At 43.2% G+C, this 19,706-nt stretch overlaps 2 protein-coding genes across 2 annotated transcripts; one reads left to right on the top strand and one right to left on the bottom strand.

Annotated features, from left to right (window-relative positions):
- Positions 1 to 354: 354 nt before the first annotated feature.
- On the top strand, positions 355 to 6,834 carry LOC143834482 (vomeronasal type-2 receptor 26-like). Its single transcript, XM_077331309.1, has 5 exons — positions 355 to 609; positions 1,750 to 2,562; positions 3,494 to 3,721; positions 5,347 to 5,473; positions 5,924 to 6,834. Exons 1-5 carry the CDS (start codon positions 355 to 357, stop codon positions 6,832 to 6,834), a joined length of 2,334 nt encoding a protein of 777 aa, XP_077187424.1.
- Positions 6,835 to 11,391: 4,557 nt separating this feature from the next.
- LOC143834481 (vomeronasal type-2 receptor 26-like) lies at positions 11,392 to 17,881 on the bottom strand. The gene is made up of 5 exons (XM_077331308.1): positions 17,660 to 17,881; positions 15,674 to 16,486; positions 14,504 to 14,731; positions 12,750 to 12,876; positions 11,392 to 12,302 (listed from the first exon to the last, which is right to left on the bottom strand). The coding sequence occupies exons 1-5, from the start codon at positions 17,864 to 17,866 to the stop codon at positions 11,392 to 11,394; spliced, it is 2,286 nt and encodes a 761-aa protein (XP_077187423.1). The 5' UTR covers positions 17,867 to 17,881.
- Between the last annotated feature and the right edge of the window lie 1,825 nt (positions 17,882 to 19,706).

The raw sequence follows: 19,706 nt of genomic DNA, 5'->3' as shown, positions 1-19,706 counted from the left end.
TCTTAATGGAATGTTTGGATCATGACTTCATTCTTCAAAGGCTGTGCTCTTCTCCCTTCTGGCATCGGGACTGACCTGAGCCCTCTTTTTATTGGTTATTAAAGCCAAATGAACATTGCCCTTCCAACGTTACCATCTTAGGATCAGCTATTGAACTTCAAGCTCTGAATATGATCAGCTTCTGTAGATGGTTAGTTCTGAGGGAAAGACTTATGGATTTCTATTGTCTGCAAAAATCCTTAGTGGAAAAGAAGGCAGATATTAGTTTGTTGGCACTAAATACCATGCGAAATGTAATGAAGCACATTATTTTGCAGTACAAGTCAGATGAACCTTTTGGAACTCCTGCCCTTCATGTTTGCCATTGAGAAAATCTATAAACACTCGAATCTCTTACCCAACATGACTCTGGGATACAACATCTATGAGAACTATGCCAATGCAAGAGTGACTTCTGAAGCGGCGATAGACCTGCTCTCTGGTGGACAGAAGACGGTTCCAAACTACAGCTGCGGAGGACAGAATAAGCCCTTGGCTGTTCTTGAGGGGGCCGACTCTGAAACCTCCAAGCAGATTTCCACCAAGTTAGGCATCTATAAAATGCCTCAGGTAAGGACATGGAGCCAGGGGAGCTCAACCTAACAAAACCAACCTAAGTGCAGTTGTATCCTTCTAAGCTCATGAGATGCCATGGGACTTAGAAGGGTGTGTGGTCAATCACACACCCCACAGCTGCCCGCTTTAATCCTATGGAATGCAGTATGTACTCACCTGGCCCAGGTGTCAAGCAGCTGGGCCACAGTGAGCAGATCACCTCCTGAGCTCAGTGCCAGCTCTCCCCTGCTTGATGGGGACCGTTCTCCACTCCCACCAAGCAGATGTTAGCTAGAGGTGCAGCTGCCTGGCAACAAGTAACCAGACCCTCTATTTCCATCCATTAAGACAGATTTCTCCTTTTAAAAATCTTGCTTCCTCTTCATCTGTGAAGGAGGGAAACTGACTCTTGCGAGATGATTATAGCTAATCAGCGGCTCCTACCTGGAAGGTTTTCATTCCATTGATGGAAAACTTATTTCCTGCTGAAATGCTAAGGGAACCAAAGCACCGGAGGGGATGTATATTTGCCATAGGCACTGCAGTAGTCCTGAAGAAAAAAACAAGAGAAACATTTTTATTAGAGTGCAGGACGTCTGATGTCTAGAACAGGCAATTTTCATTGTTCCGCATTATAATGTCCTTCAGGAGATCCATTGTGGGTAAAAACGAACCGTCTGTCAATCTGCCTGTCATTCCCCCCAAATCTGGACTCAGCATGGAGATCAATCAGGAACAGCTCCTATGCAGTGCTACTCCTAGAGGTGCTCCATAACATTTGAGAAAGAATATCAGGGTTCTAATCTAAGGTGACCAGATTTTAACATTGGTAAAGCGGGACACCATTGACCGGGGGGCTTCTTGATCAAATATTTGGTCTATATGGAGCAACAAAAAGTTTCATAGAATGCAAAAATAGTATTGCAACATGTATTTTTTAAATTTCAACATAAATTTGCTAGGTGCCCCAGATGTTGCTCCAAAAGTGGGACAATTGGGTCACCTTTGGGACTGAACTGAGAAGAATACCCCCTTAGACACTAGCTATCATATTGATGGGTGTTTTGATAGGTAACCTTATTAATGTTTATATGCTAACAATGATATCTTCTTAGAGATAAAGAGAAATATCAGCCTCTCCCTTTCTCTGATTAGATCAGCTACAATGTGGATAATCACGTGCTCAAAGATGAGCCTCAGTCGCCTTTTGTGTACCGGATGGCCCCAAACCAAGATGCCTATTTCATGGGAATTGTCAAGATGTTCCTGCATTTCCGATGGACCTGGATTGGTCTCCTGGCTCCAGACAATGCCCAAGGAGAAAGATTCCTGAAAACGATGACCCCCGTGGTCATCGGGAATGGGATTTGCGTTGCCTTCACAGAACGCATCCCAGAACTGAATTATGATGAAAATGCGTTACCTTTCCGGACGTATTCCTTCTACATGCAAAGAAAATGCAACGTGTTTGTTTACCATGGAGACATCTACTCTGTGATGGCAGTTGGATTTCTGATTAAACATGCTGAGAGAAGAGAAAACTCCCTTGTGGGGAAAGTTTGGATTACTGCAGTTTTGCATGATCTCAGCTTGAGGCTATTTTTGAAGGTGTTTGAGATCCACCACATTCATGGTTCTTTTTCCTTTTTGGCCCAGGGAAATATGAACACTGACTATGGCAATTTGAATTCCTTTTTCTCTACTGTCAGTAAAATTGGCATGGACACATTTCGTTGCTTCCATTCAAATCATGGGTTATCTCTGAAACACTGGATAAGATGCAGAGAGAAAGAGGAATGGGAGACTCCATCCCAGGGTGAGCTTGAAATGATCCTGTCTCAGGATAGCTACAGCGTTTACAACTCCATCCAGGTAGTGGCTCATGCCTTGAGGGCTGCCTCCTCATCCAGAGCTGATTGGAAGTTTAAAGGAAGATGGAAGGGACTTCAGAAGCTGCAGCCCTGGCAGGTATTTTTTCTCTCTAAAAACATTGGAGTAGCTATACTGCATCAGACTAAGAATCTATCTATATCATCATTCCAACAGTGGCCAACCTCATGTCCTCAAGAAGTCCACTAGAGGGGCCCATTGAGCACAGCCCTCAGCCATTGACTGCTTTCCCGCCTGTGATAACCGTAGGTATTAGGCCTCTGAAGCTGTGTCCAATGAAGCTGTGCCCAATACCTCCAAAACAGTCTTCTCCACCATCAATTTGCCCAACCCCTTTGAAATCCATGAAATCCGCCACCACATCTTGGTTCAGTGTGTGTCAGAAGTCAACTGTCTCTGGTGTAAAATGTTCCATTCTATTACCCCTGGAATTTTCTTAGATAAAAGGTAAAGGTATCCCCTGTGCAAGCACCGAGTCATGTCTGACCCTTGGGGTGACGCCTTCCTTACTGATTTCTCCTCCCAAAAGGAACGTTTATTTCAATTCCAACTTTGTAATTTGAGGCCAATTTTAGCTATCTCTAGTTTTTAGCTTATATCACATTTGATGTATGTGTGTGTGTGTGTGTCTGAATTTTGTATGATTGTGATGGCCCATGCTTAATAAAGTAAACTTTTACCACTCCTCCAAAATTAGGCCAAAGTAGAAGGTGACTCCTAAGTAAGAGTAATGCTGCCTAGTTGGAAAGAGGGAATGAGGGTTGTATTTCCTAAGATATATGTGTATTACGTAGTGCTCTACTCACCTCAGGAAGTAGTATACATTTCTGAGTCTGGAATCCATTGGCACAGATGAATAAACATAAGAGAAGGGAATGCCAAATAAACAAGACTATGAAAACCAATATGGCTTCCTATATTTCTAATGACTACTGCTTTGTACATTCTTCTACATTTATCCTTTCCTGAGAAACTTCCACTCCTACTGCTGTTTTGTATTTTAATCTAGCTTCATCCTTTCCTGAGAGACATCCGGTTTTACAACAATGCTACAGAAGGAGTTTATTTTGATGAAAACGGGGACATGACAGTGGATTTCGATATTGTGAACTGGGTGGCGACACCCAATCGGTCTATTATTAAAGTAAAAATTGGGAGTGTTGAGAAACATGGCGCTGTAGAGACAAAGTTTACCATTGATCAAGATGTCATTGTGTGGCCCAAATGGTTTAATAAGGTGGGGGCAAATGTATTTCATTTTATACCCTGTAAAACCTCTTTCACTTTTCAGCCTGAGAACACAAGGAATGAAAATGGTAGAGAGAAGGATGATGAAATAAATTTAAGGAGATGGGCTGTCAACAACATTTACTGCTCATGGTGGTCTAAGGGCCCACTCAGGGCCATGGGCAACAGCCCCCAAATCCAGATCACAAAGGGGCATTTTTCTAAAAGGCACAACCGAGAACATCAAACCTGAGCCATGACTAATGCAAGCTTCTATGGAGTTCCGTGTCTTTTTGTGTGTCACTGGGAGAATCATATAGTCTTATATTGGGAAGGTCATGATCCTGGATGTCATTGAATTCAACTCCTGTGCATCTTTCCCATCCAGGCACTGTCAGAACTGCTTAGCTTTACTAGAGTTGCTATATATTGTGCCTTCAAGTTTGACACCATATAGTTGGATGGCTCAAGGAGCACCCAGTAGGAGCACATAGGATTGGGGCATTTGAGCTGGCGTCCAAAGGAGTTGGAATAGAATCCAGAATTCTCCTATGCAAGTGAGCTATCTGGGCCCCAGAAGTTCCTTATATTCTTCCATTTTCGTCCCTGTTGGCCAAACCGTTTCCTTCAAATCTTTAAGGAAAAATGTGTATGATATTTGGCCTTTAAAAACTGAAACATTTATTTTCCTCCAAGCTGGCTTTCTTCCCGTTGTTCTGTGAGTCTTGGTATTCAAATTCCAGAAATATATACAATGTCTGGAGGTGTTATGGATAGTGGGAAGATACTTTCAATCATGCTCCGTAATCAGCACACAGAAGACCGGGGTGGCTTTCACAATAGGTCTCTGAAATGCTTCTGGGACATACAATTGTGAGACTGCAAGCAACAATTCCTAAGTGAGATTGTTCCCATACAGACCTTACTGAAGGAAAAAGACATCCATTCTTGTGGGCTCACATTCTTGTGGGCTCACACTCACATATATATGACCCTCACGGGTTCATGCAATGGTCATATTACTCCATAAATATTGAGGTCTTCCTAATTCACATTTCCATTGATTGTGTGCCCCTATTGCTTTGGGGGTTCTTTTTTCATTGTTTTACGCACTCTGGTGGTTGATTCAATATTATGTTGCTGTATCCCTGGCATATTCCCTTAAATGTATGGAAATGAAAACTAAAAAAAAAAAGAAAAAGTAGTAAGGACATTGAACCCATAAAAATGAGACTGTAGGTCAGCTCGAGGAATCCAGTCCCCATTTTGCCCTTTGCCCTAATGTAACAGAGCAGCAGAATCATGTACATCAAAGCTGAGTCCATCCCATGCAGCTGAGAATCAAATATACTGTCCTTAAAGAAAACTTAGGCCTATTCTGCACACACTGAATAATGCACTTTCAAAGTACTTTTGTGGCTGGATTTTCCTGTGCAGAACAGGATAAATCTACTTCTAAAGTGCATTGAAAGTGCATTATCCAGCGTGTGCAGAATGGGCCCTGGTTTACTTGGTGATGACCTCTATCTGTGGAGTAGAGATCCTGGTGACTGGTTGCTATAGATAAGGCTCACAGATGCAGAAAACAAAACTCTTAAATGCATTTTGATTGATATGCCTTGTCTTTATGCTTAGACCCTGCCTCAGTCCAGGTGCACTCCAAGCTGTCCACCTGGGTATGCTAAGTTGATTAAGGAAGGAGAACCTCTTTGCTGCTATGATTGTGCTCCCTGCATGGAAGGGACAATTTCTACTCAGGAAGGTTAGTCACCTATTCCAGTTCTTATTGTAGGGAGGAGGCAGGGGGAATAATAATTCCGTCACAGCTTCATCTTGCCCCCTTTGGCTTATCTTATTAACCACTAAATGGTATTATGGATCATGTACCAAGTGACTCATGTCAAGTCAGATCACTTTGCCAGCATTTTCCCTACTTTAGTTGCCATTCGTTGTCCAGAGTCTGAGAGCTGTACCGACAATATTAGTAGGGACTGATTTTGTTTGTGATGCAATGAAAGATCCAAATCTGAAAGTCTCCCAACTCCATCCCTGTTATGCAAGGTTATTGCCTGACTTCTCCCTCATCTCTGTCGTCCTGCTTTTCTGGCAAGTAAGTGTGCACTTGAGAATATATTCTCACTGGATGTTAAAAAAGAAATATCATGGATGTAACGTAGCTATGGTAATACTGAAGCAAATATGTTCTTTTCAGATTCAACTTATTGTCTTAGGTGTCCAGAAGATCAACATCCAAACAGGATCCAAGATCAATGTGTTCCCAAGCATATCACCTTCCTGTCTTATGAAGAACCTTTGGGGATCATCCTAAATGTTGTTACTCTTTTCTTCATCCTGATCACGAGTTTTGTTTTGGGAATCTTCATTAAATACTTAGATACTCCAGTGGTTAAAGCAAACAATCGAGACCTCTCCTATGTTCTCCTCACCTCCCTCCTACTTTCTTTTCTCTCCTCTTTTCTATTCATTGGTGAGCCAAGGAAAGTCACCTGCCTACTCAGACAAACTGCCTTCAGCATCATCTTCTCAGTTGCCGTCTCTTCAGTGTTGGCCAAAACTGTCACTGTGGTGGTGGCCTTCATGGCTTCAAAGCCAGGGAGCAGGATGAGGAAATGGCTGGGGAAGAGCTTGGCCAACTCCATTGTCTTTTCCTGTTCCAGCATTCAAGTGGGCATCTGCACTCTCTGGCTGGGCATCGCTCCCCCCTTCCCAGACTCTGACATGCACTCCCAACCTGAGGAGATCGTACTGCAATGTAACGAAGGGTCCGTCAGCATGTTCTATGCTGCCCTTGGCTACATGGGCTTTCTGGCCGCCATCTGCTTCACGGTGGCCTTCCTAGCCAGGAAGCTGCCTGGGGCCTTCAATGAGGCCAAGCTGATCACCTTCAGCATGTTGGTGTTCTGCAGTGTGTGGGTGTCCTTTGTGCCCACCTACCTGAGCACGAAGGGGAAATACATGGTTGCCGTGCAGGTCTTCTCCATCTTGGCCTCCAGTATGGGCTTACTGGGATGCATCTTCCTTCCCAAATGCTACCTTATTCTACTGAGGCCTCATCTGAATACGAAGGAACAACTAATGGTGAAACATGAAGAAGGCACCTGATTTTGAGTACATACAGGGCATGCTTTATAATGTTGGTAATCTGTCTCCATTATGGTTAAAAATGCAGCGTACTATATTGGGAAATTTAGTTCTGTGTGCTGATGTTAGATCAAATCTCGAATTATTCTCTATGTCTTTGTTTATTTATTATCTGTATGATTTATTCATTGCCCCTCTTGGCATAGCTGGCTTGGAGTAGTTTACTCAGAAGAAAAAAGGAAATCACGAGGCACAATGATATAGTAGTCTTCTCTATGTTTATAGATGAAAAGGTTATACCATAAAGTCTAAATGGTCAAACATATGATCAAACATAAAGAGTCAACCATAATGGGATCATGGGTTAAGTGACCCGCTTTCTGCTTTATCTTCGTCAGTGGTTGCTCTGCAAAATGAATATACAAGTAGACAATATATGCATGTAGAATTTCAAAACATAGTTCATAATTTTACAAAGCAGCATAACATACCTTCCAATATACTGTCACAGTAGTAGTCGTAGTATCACATTGGCAAAGTGCTCATAATCGTCTGGGGATCTCATAAGGTGCCCATGAGGGCTACCTTCAGTTAGTATTTATAGAGAAGCTGGCAGTTACAGGTGTAGTCAATTATTTAAAGGGGCCAGATCCATTAAAGTAAATAACCACAACAGATTTTTACAAAAAACAATTGTAATCAATGTTGGCATTAAGACCCCCCGGCAGCACAGTATTCAAATGATGAATGAAAAAACTTTCCCGTTGTTGAAAGCGGATGATAGTTCTTCTAAGCTATGATTATGTTCCAACTAATGTGAGACAAGAGGAGCATCTTTCATCTTGTTTCTCAGTCGGCTCCTATGTTCCGATATTCGAATTTTAAGAGGTCTAGATGACATTCCCACATAGCACAGTTTGCATTTGCACATAATATCATATATACTGTATTACTGCTCACAATTAATAAATTGTTTAACATGTACTTTAAAGCCATTGGAATCTTGATACTCTTTAGTTTCCAACATATATTTTACACCCCATACATTTACCACAACGATGATTACCCATTGGTAAAGTATTAATAGGGCGTTCTGTGGGTCTGATAATGTCCTGAATATTTCTGCCACGACGCCACGCTATAAGTGGTTTTTCCTTGCAGCCCTCAATATGGTCAACCATATGCCAGTGTTTGTGTATAATTTTTTGCAGTTCACGAGAATAATCTGAGAACTCAAAAGATGAGGTTAACCTGTTGGATTTCGGCCTGAATTTGTATTGTAACAGAGCCTCACGGTCTGTTCTATCCGCGTGGTTTTTTGCTGCATTAATAGTCCACAATGGGTAGCCTCTGGCAGTCAGAACACTACATAAAGCGATACATGCCCTTTGATATCATAGAATCATAGAGTTGGAAGGGGCCATACAGGCCATCTAGTCCAACCCCCTGCTCAACGCAGGATCAGCCCTAAGCATCCTAAAGCATCCAAGAAAAGTGTGTATCCAACCTTTGCTTGAAGACTGCCATCTAGTAGCATCTGAGTTGTTTCTTTTGGTGCGCAAAAATTGCCCAGTAGGTAAATTGGTTTTGAGGTTTTGCATAAATCTTACCTATAATTGATAATAGACTAATAGGTCTAAAATTATTAGGGTCGTTATGGTCACCATTTTTAATCATGGGAACAATGATTGAATTCAACCAAGTATCAGTCACTTGGGATCCAAACATTTTCTCGTCATCAGAGGCTGAATCAGCTAGTTCAACTGGTGAGGATCTCCCTTATACTCACTCTCAGCCACGCCCAGTGAGAAGAGCTAGACGCCCTGACAGATTCCTGGTGGGTTTTCTGAGGGGGAAGGCTCCCGGGAGACCGAGATAGTTTTCAATTGTTCTAGCCGCATATTAAAGAATGAGGAGATTTCAGTTTTGAGTAGAGGGTTATCTTTTATACCTCACTAAAAACACAATGCCTTTCACACCAGGATTGACTTATTTAAAATGACTAGACTATTGAAATTAAAAAAAAACTTTTTTTTCATCAAGGACCACGACACATAGTGAAAGGTTTAAAATTAAATCAAAATTCACTCCAGTCCAGGATTGCCCTGAAATTCAGACATTTGAAAAGATAGTTCTTAAAGATATAGCTCAGATGGAAACCAAGAACATTAGATATCACAACAATTTATCTACTCTAGAATTTAATGCTTTGAAGGATTTACAGGCTGATAGTTCCATTATTATCAAACCAGCTGATAAAGGAGGGGGGATAGTGGTGATGGATAAGGTTGATTCTAACAATGAAGTTCATAGACAACTTTCCAACAAGGATCATTATATCAAGGTTAATTTTACAAAAGTAAATTCTACTACCAGACATCGAAATTGTGGTACAGGAGGGGTTGGCCTTAAATTACATTACAAAAAATGAGGCTGAATTCCTTATGAGAAGGCATCTGTACGTATTACCAAAGATTCACAAAAAAATCACCCCAATTCCGGGGAGACCTATTGTGTCTCAATGACCCATTATGCACGGGGGTTAAGTGCGCGTTCAGGGTGGAATGGCGGCGACTAAAATCACCGATAACGCACAGAGTCGGCTGCAACCGGCCGCAGATTTGGTGCACGCCGCCGAAAAAGCCACGTTAGCAGAACGCGGAAGAAAGTGCAGCTTCCCGGGCGATCAGGGCACAATCGGAGGCAGTGCAGAATTGACCACATGCATAATCGGGGAGGCTGGAGGGTCGGAGGCGGCGCGACCGCTCAAGCGGCTGCCAGAACGAATGGCGGCGCAGGCCAGGGGGGAACCCAAGGGAACACGGACGGAAAGGCGGCCAGAGAGCTCACAGTGGAGGGGGGCGAGGGGATTGCCGCGGCTAAGGATGGCAAAGAGGCCAGCCACCCACCCACCTCCCACCCATTCCCAAACACCCTCCCAACCACAAACGAGAACGGAGGCGAGGTCTCTAAGAAAATACAAAAACTTTATAAAACAGTGTGAATGAACAAAGCACAAATATTCAATACAAAGCTTAAAGTAGGGAAAACAATATAAAGGGGCAGAGGAACCGGGGCAGCAAAGAAGGGGAGAGGCGAACTGGGAGTAAACTAAGGGGAAGGGGAAACATGCTCCCTCCCGCTCCGTGCCTGACAAACCCGGCAGGGCTGCGCCTGCACAGGCTGCTTCCGCCCTTCCTGGCCTCCGCCTCCGACGCTTGCCAACGCAGTGGCACGCTCGCCAACGCAGTGGCGCGCTCGCCAACGCAGTGGCGCGCTCGCCAACGCAGTGGCGCGCTCACCAACGCAGCGGCGCGCTCGCCTCGTTTCCCCTTGGCTCCGCATCGACGCCTTGACACCCGCCACTCTGGGTTCTGCCGCCGTCGCGTCCCGTCCCGTGCATAACCGGTTTGCTTCACGTCTTCCCCCTCCGTGTTTTCCATGTGACCCAAAATCGCCGTTTCGGCGGCCGTGCATAATGGGCCAATGTGATTCGGCCACTGAACCTATTGCTAAATATCTGGATTATCATCTACAAAAACTACTACCTCTTGACCATAAATCAGTTTTGAAGGACACTACACATTTTATAAATAGTATTAAGAATATGAATATTCCAGTTGGCTCCCACTTGATTACTATGGATGTTAATGCATTATACACAAACATTCCTCATGAGGAAGCCAGACAGGTAGTGGAGTTATTTCTGAATAAGAGGGATTCACCTTTACCACCCACTCACTTCTTACTGGATCTTTTAGAGATCATTTTGGAAAACAATTTTTTTTCTTTTTGAAGGTGAATTGTACTTACGGGTCAGGGGTCTTGCCATGGGCTCCCCCATTGCCTCTGTGGTGGCGAACATGTTCGTGCCGGTGGGTCTTAACGCCAACATTGATGACAATGGTTTTTTGTAAAAATCTATTGTGGTTATTTACTTTAATGGATCTGGCCCCTTTAAATAATTGACTACACCTGTAACTGCCAGCTTCTCTATAAATACTAACTGAAGGTAGCCCTCATGGGCACCTTATGAAATCCCCAGATGATTATGAGCACTTTGCCAATGTGATACTACGACAACTACTATGACAGTATATTGGAAGGTATGTTATGCTGCTTTGTAAAATTATGAACTATGTTTTGAAATTCTACATGCATATATTGTCTACTTGTCTATTCATTTTGCAGAGCAACCACTGACGAAGATAGAACAGAAAGCGGGTCACTTAACCCATGATCCCATTATGGTTGACTCTTTACGTTTGATCATATGTTTGACCATTTAGACTTTATGGTATAACCTTTTCATCTATAAACATAGAGAAGACTACTATATCATTGTGCCTTGTGATTTCCTTTTTTCTTCTGAGTAAACTACTCCAAGCCAGCTATGCCAAGAGGGGCAATGAATAAATCATACAGATAATAAATAAACAAAGACATAGAGAAGAATTAGAGATTTGATCTAACATCAGCACACAGAAGTAAATTTCCCAATATAGTACACTGCATTTTTAACCATAATGGAGACCAACATTACCAACATTATAAAGCATGCCCTGTATGTACTCAAAATCAGGTGCCATCTTCATGTTTCACCATTAGTTGTTCCTTCGTATTCAGATTAGGCCTCAGTAGAATAATGTAGCATTTGGGAAGGAAGATGCATCCCAGTAAGCCCATACTGGAGGCCAAGATGGAGAAGATCTGCACGGCAACCATGTATTTCCCCTTCGTGCTCAGGTAGGTGGGCACAAAGGACACCCACACACTGCAGAACACCAACATGCTGAAGGTGATCAGCTTGGCCTCATTGAAGGCCCCAGGCAGCTTCCTGGCTAGGAAGGCCACCGTGAAGCAGATGGCGGCCAGAAAGCCCATGTAGCCAAGGGCAGCATAGAACATGGCGACAGACCCTTCGTTACATTGCAGTACGATCTCCTCAGGCTGGGAGTGCATGTCAGAGTCTGGGAAGGGGGGAGCGATGCCCAGCCAGAGAGTGCAGATGCCCACTTGAATGCTGGAACAGGAAAAGACAATGAAATTGGCCAAGCTCTTCCCCAGCCATTTCCTCATCCTGCTCCCTGGCTTTGAGGCCATGAAGGCCACCACCACAGTGACAGTTTTGGCCAACACCGAAGAGATGGCAACAGAAAAGATGATGCTGAAGGTAGTTTGTCTGAGTAGGCAGGTGACTTTCCTTGGCTCACCAATGAATAGAAAAGAGGAGAGAAAAGAAAGTAGGAGGGAGGTGAGGAGAACATAGGAGAGGTCTCGATTGTTTGCTTTAACCACTGGAGTATCTAAGTATTTAATGAAGATTCCCAAAACAAAACTCGTGATCAGGATGAAGAAAAGAGTAACAACATTTAGGATGATCCCCAAAGGTTCTTCATAAGACAGGAAGGTGATATGCTTGGGAACACATTGATCTTGGATCCTGTTTGGATGTTGATCTTCTGGACACCTAAGACAAAAAGTTGAATCTGAAAAGAACATATTTGCTTCAGTATTACCATAGCTACATTACATCCATGATATTTCTTTTTTAACATCCAGTGAGAATATATTCTCAAGTGCACTTACTTGCCAGAAAAGCAGGACGACAGAGATGAGGGAGAAGTCAGGCAACAACCTTGCATAACAGAGATGGAGTTGGGAGACTTTCAGATTGGGATCTTTAATTGCATCACAAACAAAACAGTCCCTACTAATATTGTCGGTACAGCTCTCAGACTCTGGACAACAAATGGCAACTAAAGTAGGGAAAATGCTGGCAAAGTGATCTGACTTGGCATGAGTCACTTGGTACATGATCCATAATACCATTTAGTGGTTAATAAGATAAGCCAAAGGGGGCAAGATGAAGCTGTGACGGAATTATTATTCCCCCTGCCTCCTCCCTACAATAAGAACTGGAATAGGTGACTAACCTTCCTGAGTAGAAATTGTCCCTTCCATGCAGGGAGCACAATCATAGCAGCAAAGAGGTTCTCCTTCCTTAATCAACTTAGCATATCCAGGTGGACAGCTTGGAGTGCACCTGGACTGAGGCAGGGTCTAAGCATAAAGACAAGGCATATCAATCAAAATGAATTTAAGAGCTTTGTTTTCTGCATCTGTGAGCTTTATCTATAGAAACCAGTCACCAAGATCTCTACTCCATAGTTAGAGGTCATCACCAAGTAAACCAGGGCCCATTCTGCACACACTGGATAATACACTTTCAATGCACTTTAGAAGTAGATTTATCCTGTTCTGCACAGGAAAATCCAGCCACAAAAGCACTTTGAAAGTCCATTATTCAGTGTGTGCAGAATAGGCCTAGGTTTTCTTTAAGAACAGCGTATTTGATTCTCAGCTGCATGGGATGGACTCAGCTTTGATGTACATGATTCTGCTGCTCTGTTACATTAGGGCAAAGGGCAAAATGGGGACTGGATTCCTCGAGCTGACCTACAGTCTCATTTTTATGGGTTCAGTGTCCTTACTACTTTTTCTTTGTTTTTTTAGGTTTCATTTCCATACATTTAAGGGAATATGCCAGGGATACAGCAACATAATATTGAATCAACCACCAGAGTGTGTAAAACAATGAAAAAAGAACCCCCAAAGCAATAGGGGCACACAATCAATGGAAATGTGAATTAGGAAGACCTCAATATTTAAGGAGTAATATGTCTGTTATATGAACCCGTGATGGGCATATATACGTGAGTGTGTGCCCACAAGAATGTGAGCCCACAAGAATGGATGTCTTTTTCCTTCAGTAAGGTCTGTATGGGAACAATCTCACTTAGGAATTGTTGCTTGCAGTCTCACAATTGTATGTCCCAGAAGCATTTCAGAGACCTATTGTGAAAGCCACCCCGGTCTTCTGTGTGCTGATTACGGAGCATGATTGAAAGTATCTTCCCACTATCCATAACACCTCCAGACATTGTATATATTTCTGGAATTTGAATACTAAGACTCTCAGAACAACGGGAAGAAAGCCAGCTTGGAGGAAAATAAACGTTTCAGTTTTTTAAAGGCCAAATATCATACACATTTTTCCTTAAATATTTGAAGGAAACGGTTTGGCCAATAGAGATGAGAATGGAAGAATATAAGGAACTTCTGAGGTCCAGATAGATGGCTTGCATAGGAGAATTTTGGACTCTAGTCCAACTCCTTTGGACGGCAGGCTCAAATGCCCCAATCCTACGTGCTCCTACTGGGTGCTCCTTGAGCCATCCAACTATATGGTGTCAAACTTGAAGGCACAATATATAGCAACTCTAGTAAAGCTAAGCAGTTCTGACAGTGCCTGGATGGGAAAGATGCACAGGAGTTGAATTCGATGACATCCAGGATCATGACCTTCCGAATATAAGACTATATGATTCTCCCAGTGACACACAAAAACACACGGAACTCCATAGAAGCTTGCATTAGTCATGGCTCAGGTTTGATGTTCTCGGTTGTGCCTTTTAGAAAAATGCCCCTTTGTGATCTGGATTTGGGGGCTGTTGCCCATGGCCCTGAGTGGGCCCTTAGACCACCATGAGCAGTAAATGTTGTTGACAGCCCATCTCCTTAAATTTATTTCATCATCCTTCTCTCTACCATTCTCATTCCTTGTGTTCTCAGGCTGAAAAGTGAAAGAGGTTTTACAGGGTATAAAATGAAATACATTTGCCCCCACCTTATTAAACCATTTGGGCCACACAATGACATCTTGATCAATGGTAAACTTTGTCTCTACAGCGCCATGTTTCTCAACACTCCCAATTTTTACTTTAATAATAGACCGATTGGGTGTCGCCACCCAGTTCACAATATCGAAATCCACTGTCATGTCCCCGTTTTCATCAAAATAAACTCCTTCTGTAGCATTGTTGTAAAACCGGATGTTTCTCAGGAAAGGATGAAGCTAGATTAAAATACAAAACAGCAGTAGGAGTGGAAGTTTCTCAGGAAAGGATAAATGTAAAAGAATGTACAAAGCAGTAGTCATTAGAAATATAGGAAGCCATATTGGTTTTCATAGTCTTGTTAATTTGGCATTCCCTTCTCTTATGTTTATTCATCTGTGTCAATGGATTCCAGACTCAGAAATGTCTACTACTTCCTGAGGTGAGTAGAGCTCTTCCTAATACACATATATCTTAGGAAATACAACCCTCATTCCCTCTTTCCAACTAGGCAGCATTCCTCCTCTTACTTAGGAGTCACCTTCTACTTTGGCCTAATTTTGGAGGAATGGTAAAATTTTACATCATTAAGCATGGGCCATCACAATCATACAGAATTCAGACACACCCACCCACACACATATACATCAAATGTGATATAAGCTAAAAACTAGAGATAGCTAAAATTGGCCTCAAACTTTCCTTTTGGGAGGAGAAATCAGTAAGGAGGGCATCACCCCAAGGGTCAGACATGACTCGGTGCTTGCACAGGGGATACCTTTACCTTTACCTTTTAGGAATAATCTAAGAAAATTCCAGGGGTAATAGAACGGAACATTTTACAGCAGAGACAGTTGACTTCTGACACACACTGAACCAAGATGTGGTGGCAGTCCACACCTTACATGGATTTCAAAGGGGTTGGTCAAATTGATGGTGGAGAAGACTGTTTTGGGGGTATTGGGCACAATAGTTGAAGGAGGCTTCCAGCTTCAGAGGCTGAATACCTACGGTTATCACAGGCGGGAAAGCAGTCAATGGCTGAGGGCTGTGCTCAATGGGCCCTTCTAGTGGACTTCTTGAGGACATGAGGTTGGCCACTGTTGGAATGATGTGGGCCTTTATAGATTCTTAGTCTGGTGCAGTATAGCTACTCCAATGTTTTTAGAGAGAAAAAATACCTGCCATGGCTGCAGCTTCTGAAGTCCCTTCCATCTTCCTTTAAACTTCCAATCAGCTCTGGATGAGGAGGCAGCACTCAAGGCATGAGCCACTACCTGGATGGAGTTGTAAATGCTGTAGCTATCCTGAGACAGGATCATTTCAAGCTCACCCTGGGATGGAGTCTCCCATTCCTCTTTCTCTCTGCATCTTATCCAGTGTTTCAGAGATAACCCAGGATTTGAATGGAAACAACGAAATGTGCCCCTGACAATTTTACTGACGGTAGAGAAAAGGGAATTCAAATTTCCATAGTCAGTGTTCATATTTCCCTGGGCCAAAAAGGAAAAAGAACCATGAATGTGGTGGATCTCAAACACCCTCAAAAATAGCCTCAAGCTGAGATCGTGCAAAACTGCAGTAATCCAAACTTTCCCCACAAGGGAGTTTTCTCTTCTCTCAGCATGTTTAATCAGAAATCCAACTGCCATCACAGAGTAGATGTCTCCATGGTAAACAAACACGTTGCATTTTCTTTGCATGTAGAAGGAATACGTCCGGAAAGGTAACGCATTTTCATCATAATTCAGTTCTGGGATGCGTTCTGTGAAGGCAACGCAAATCCCATTCCCGATGACCACAGGGGTCATCGTTTTCAGGAATCTTTCTCCTTGGGCATTGTCTGGAGCCAGGAGACCAATCCAGGTCCATCGGAAATGCAGGAGCATCTTTGCAATCCCCATGAAATAGGCATCTTGGTTTGGGGCCATCCGGTACACAAAAGGCGACTGAGGCTCATCTTTGAGCACGTGATTATCCACATTGTAGCTGATCTAGCCAGGGAAAGGGAGAGGCTGATATTTCTCTTTATCTCTAAGAAGATATCATTGTTAGCATATAAACATTAATAAGGTTACCTATCAAAACACCCATCAATATGATAGCTAGTGTCTAAGGGGGTATTCTTCTCAGTTCAGTCCCAAAGGTGACCCGATTGTCCCACTTTTGGAGCGACATCTGGGGCACCTAGCAAAATGTACTTATGTTGAAATTTAAAAAGTACATATTACAATACTATTTTTGCATTCTATGCATTCTATGAAACTTTTTGTTGCTCCATATAGACCGAATATCTGATCAAGAACCGCCCCGGTCAATGGTGTCCCGCTTTACCAATGTTAAAATCTGGTCACCTTAGATTAGAACCGTGATATTTTTTCTCAAATGTTATGGAGCACCTCTAGGAGTAGCACTGCATAGGAGCTGTTCCTGATTGATCTCCATGCTGAGTCCAGATTTGGGGGGAATGACAGGCAGATTGACAGACGGTTCGTTTTTACCCAAAATGGATCTCCTGAAGCATATAATAATGCGGAACAATGAAAATTGCCTGTTCTAGACATCAGACGTCCTGCACTCTAATAAAAATGTTCCTCTTGTTTTTTTCTTCAGGACTACTGCAGTGCCTATGGCAAATATACATCCCCTCCGGTGCTTTGGTTCCCTTAGCATTTCAGCAGGAAATAAGTTTTCCATCAATGGAATGAAAACCTTCCAGCTCTCCTCTCCCACTTATTTAACTCACAGTTAGCCAAAGCTCAAGGAAAAGGTAGGAGCTGCTGATAATCATCTCGCAAGAGTCAGTTTCCCTCCTTCACAGATGAAGAGGAAGCAAGATTTTTAAAAGGAGAAATCTGTCTTAATGGATGGAAACAGAGGGTCTGGTTACTTGTTGCCAGGCAGCTGCACCTCTAGCTAACATCTGCTTGGTGGGAGTGGAGAACGGTCCCCATCAAGCAGGGGAGAGCTGGCACTGAGCTCAGGAGGTGATCTGCTCACTGTGGCCCAGCTGCTTGACACCTGGGCCAGGTGAGTACATACTATATTCCATAGGATTAAAGCGGGCAGCTGTGGGGTGTGTGATTGGCATCTCATGAGCTTAGAAGGATACAACTGCACTTAGGTTGGTTTTGTTAGATTGAGCTCCCCTGGCTCCATGTCCTTACCTGAGGCATTTTATAGATGCTTAACATGGTGGAAATCTGCTTGGAGGTTTCAGAGTCGGCCCCCTCAAGAACAGCCAAGAGCTTATTCTGCCTTCCGCAGCTGTAGTTTGGAACCGTCTTCTGTCCACCAGAGAGCAGGTCTATCGCCGCTTCAGAAGTCACTCTTGCATTAGCATAGTTCTCATAGATGTTGTACCCCAGAGTCATGTTGGGTAAGAGATTCGAGTGTTTATAGATTTTCTCAACGGCAAACATGAAGGGCAGGAGTTCCAAAAGGTTCATCTGACTTGTACTGCAAAATAATGTGTTTCATTACATTTCGCATGGTATTTAGTGCCAACAAATATCTGCCTTCTTTTCCACTAAGGATTTTTGCAGACAATAGTCTTTCCCTCAGAACTAACCATCTACAGAAGCTGATCATATTCAGAGCTTGAAGTTCAATAGCAGATCCTAAGATGGTAACGTTGGAAGGGCGATGTTCATTTGGCTTTAATAACCAATAAAAAGAGGGCTCAGGTCAGTCCCGATGCCAGAAGGGAGAAGAGCACAGCCTTTGAAGAATGAAGTCATGATCCAAACATTCCATTAAGAATAAAATCAGAGTCCAGTAGCACCTTTAAGACCTCCAAAGATGTATTCAAGGTGTGGGCTTTCAAGTGCAAGCCCTCTTCCTCAGACTCAGAGTGCTTGAACACGCCTTGAATAAATCTTTGTTGGTCTTCAAGTTGCTACTGGACTCTGATCTTATTGTGCTCCTTCAGACCAACACGGCTACTCACTTGAATCTATTCCATCAAGAAGTTTAGGATCTAACCGGAGAGAGGGTGGGGGGCATTATTGTGAGCCATGCTCCTTTTCTGGCACTTGCCACATTTACAGGGTGATACATATGCCTTGTAAGTGAATGATTGCCAGTTTTAACACTTTCAGTGGAGAATCCGGCCTTTCACTGTGTGAGCAAACTAAGCCCCTAGCCAGAGTGCAGCCTGAGCGTGTACAAGTTCAGCTGAAGACCTCTGCCCAGTAGATGCTGAAATCAAACAGTCTCCAACAGACAATAACTCACCATCTACAGAAGATCTGTCTTCTCACCGACAGTCACTGCTGGGACATTCACAAATATCCCATAACACAAATCAGAATTAGAAGGACATAATTTATTTATTTATTTTATTTATTTATCGTACTTCTATACCACCTTCCCCGGAGGCTCAGGGCGGTTTACATTATAACAGAAAACAATACATAAGAGGTGTTCTGCATTGGACCAACTGTTCATCACTTCTCATGCTGTGCTTCATTTACAGAGAAACAGTGTGAGAAACAACCAGACCAAAGAAGGATACAATTTTCCAAGGGTGGGTCTCAAAACACAGAAGAAGAAGAAGAAGAAGAAGAAGAAGAAGAAGAAGAAGAAGAAGAAGAAGAAGAAGAAGAAGAAGAAGAAGAAGAAGAAGAAGAGTTGGTTCTTATATGCCGCTTTTCCCTACCCAAAGGAGGCTCAAAGTGGCTTACAGTTGCCTTCTCATTCCTCTCCCCACAACAGACACCCTGTGGGGTGGGTGAGGCTGAGAGAGCCCTGATATCACTGCTCGGTCAGAACAGTTTTATCAGTGCCGTGGCAAGCCCAAGGTCACCCAGCTGGCTGCATGTGGGGGAGTGCAGAATCGAACCTGGCATGCCAGATTAGAAGTCCGCACTCCTAACCACTACACTAAACTGGCTCTCTGTCCATGGCAAACAGAATGTAGAAGCAGAATCAGGCTAAGCAGCATAACATCCATGAAAATTACAAGATTACTTACTTAGTAAATCTTACCCAGGGAGGATGCGAAAAAACATACGGCTTGAAAACTGCATTTGATGTAGAAGTGATTCCGCCAATGGCCAAGTCACCCCGCCTGTAATAATTCAGTGGGTCTTGTCTCTCATACATCACATGGAATGGACACTTGGTTTTCAGAACCTGGCAGGAGAGATGGGGCAGCAGCCCAAAGAGCAGCAATAGCAGCAGGGATAGCCTGGGTAGGTCTACTAAAGCTAT

This window comes from Paroedura picta, chromosome 3, assembly GCF_049243985.1.
Source record: "Paroedura picta isolate Pp20150507F chromosome 3, Ppicta_v3.0, whole genome shotgun sequence".
Lineage (NCBI taxonomy): Eukaryota > Metazoa > Chordata > Lepidosauria > Squamata > Gekkonidae > Paroedura > Paroedura picta.
Note: the sequence above shows the minus strand (reverse complement) of the source record. Positions and strands in the feature narration are given on the sequence as shown.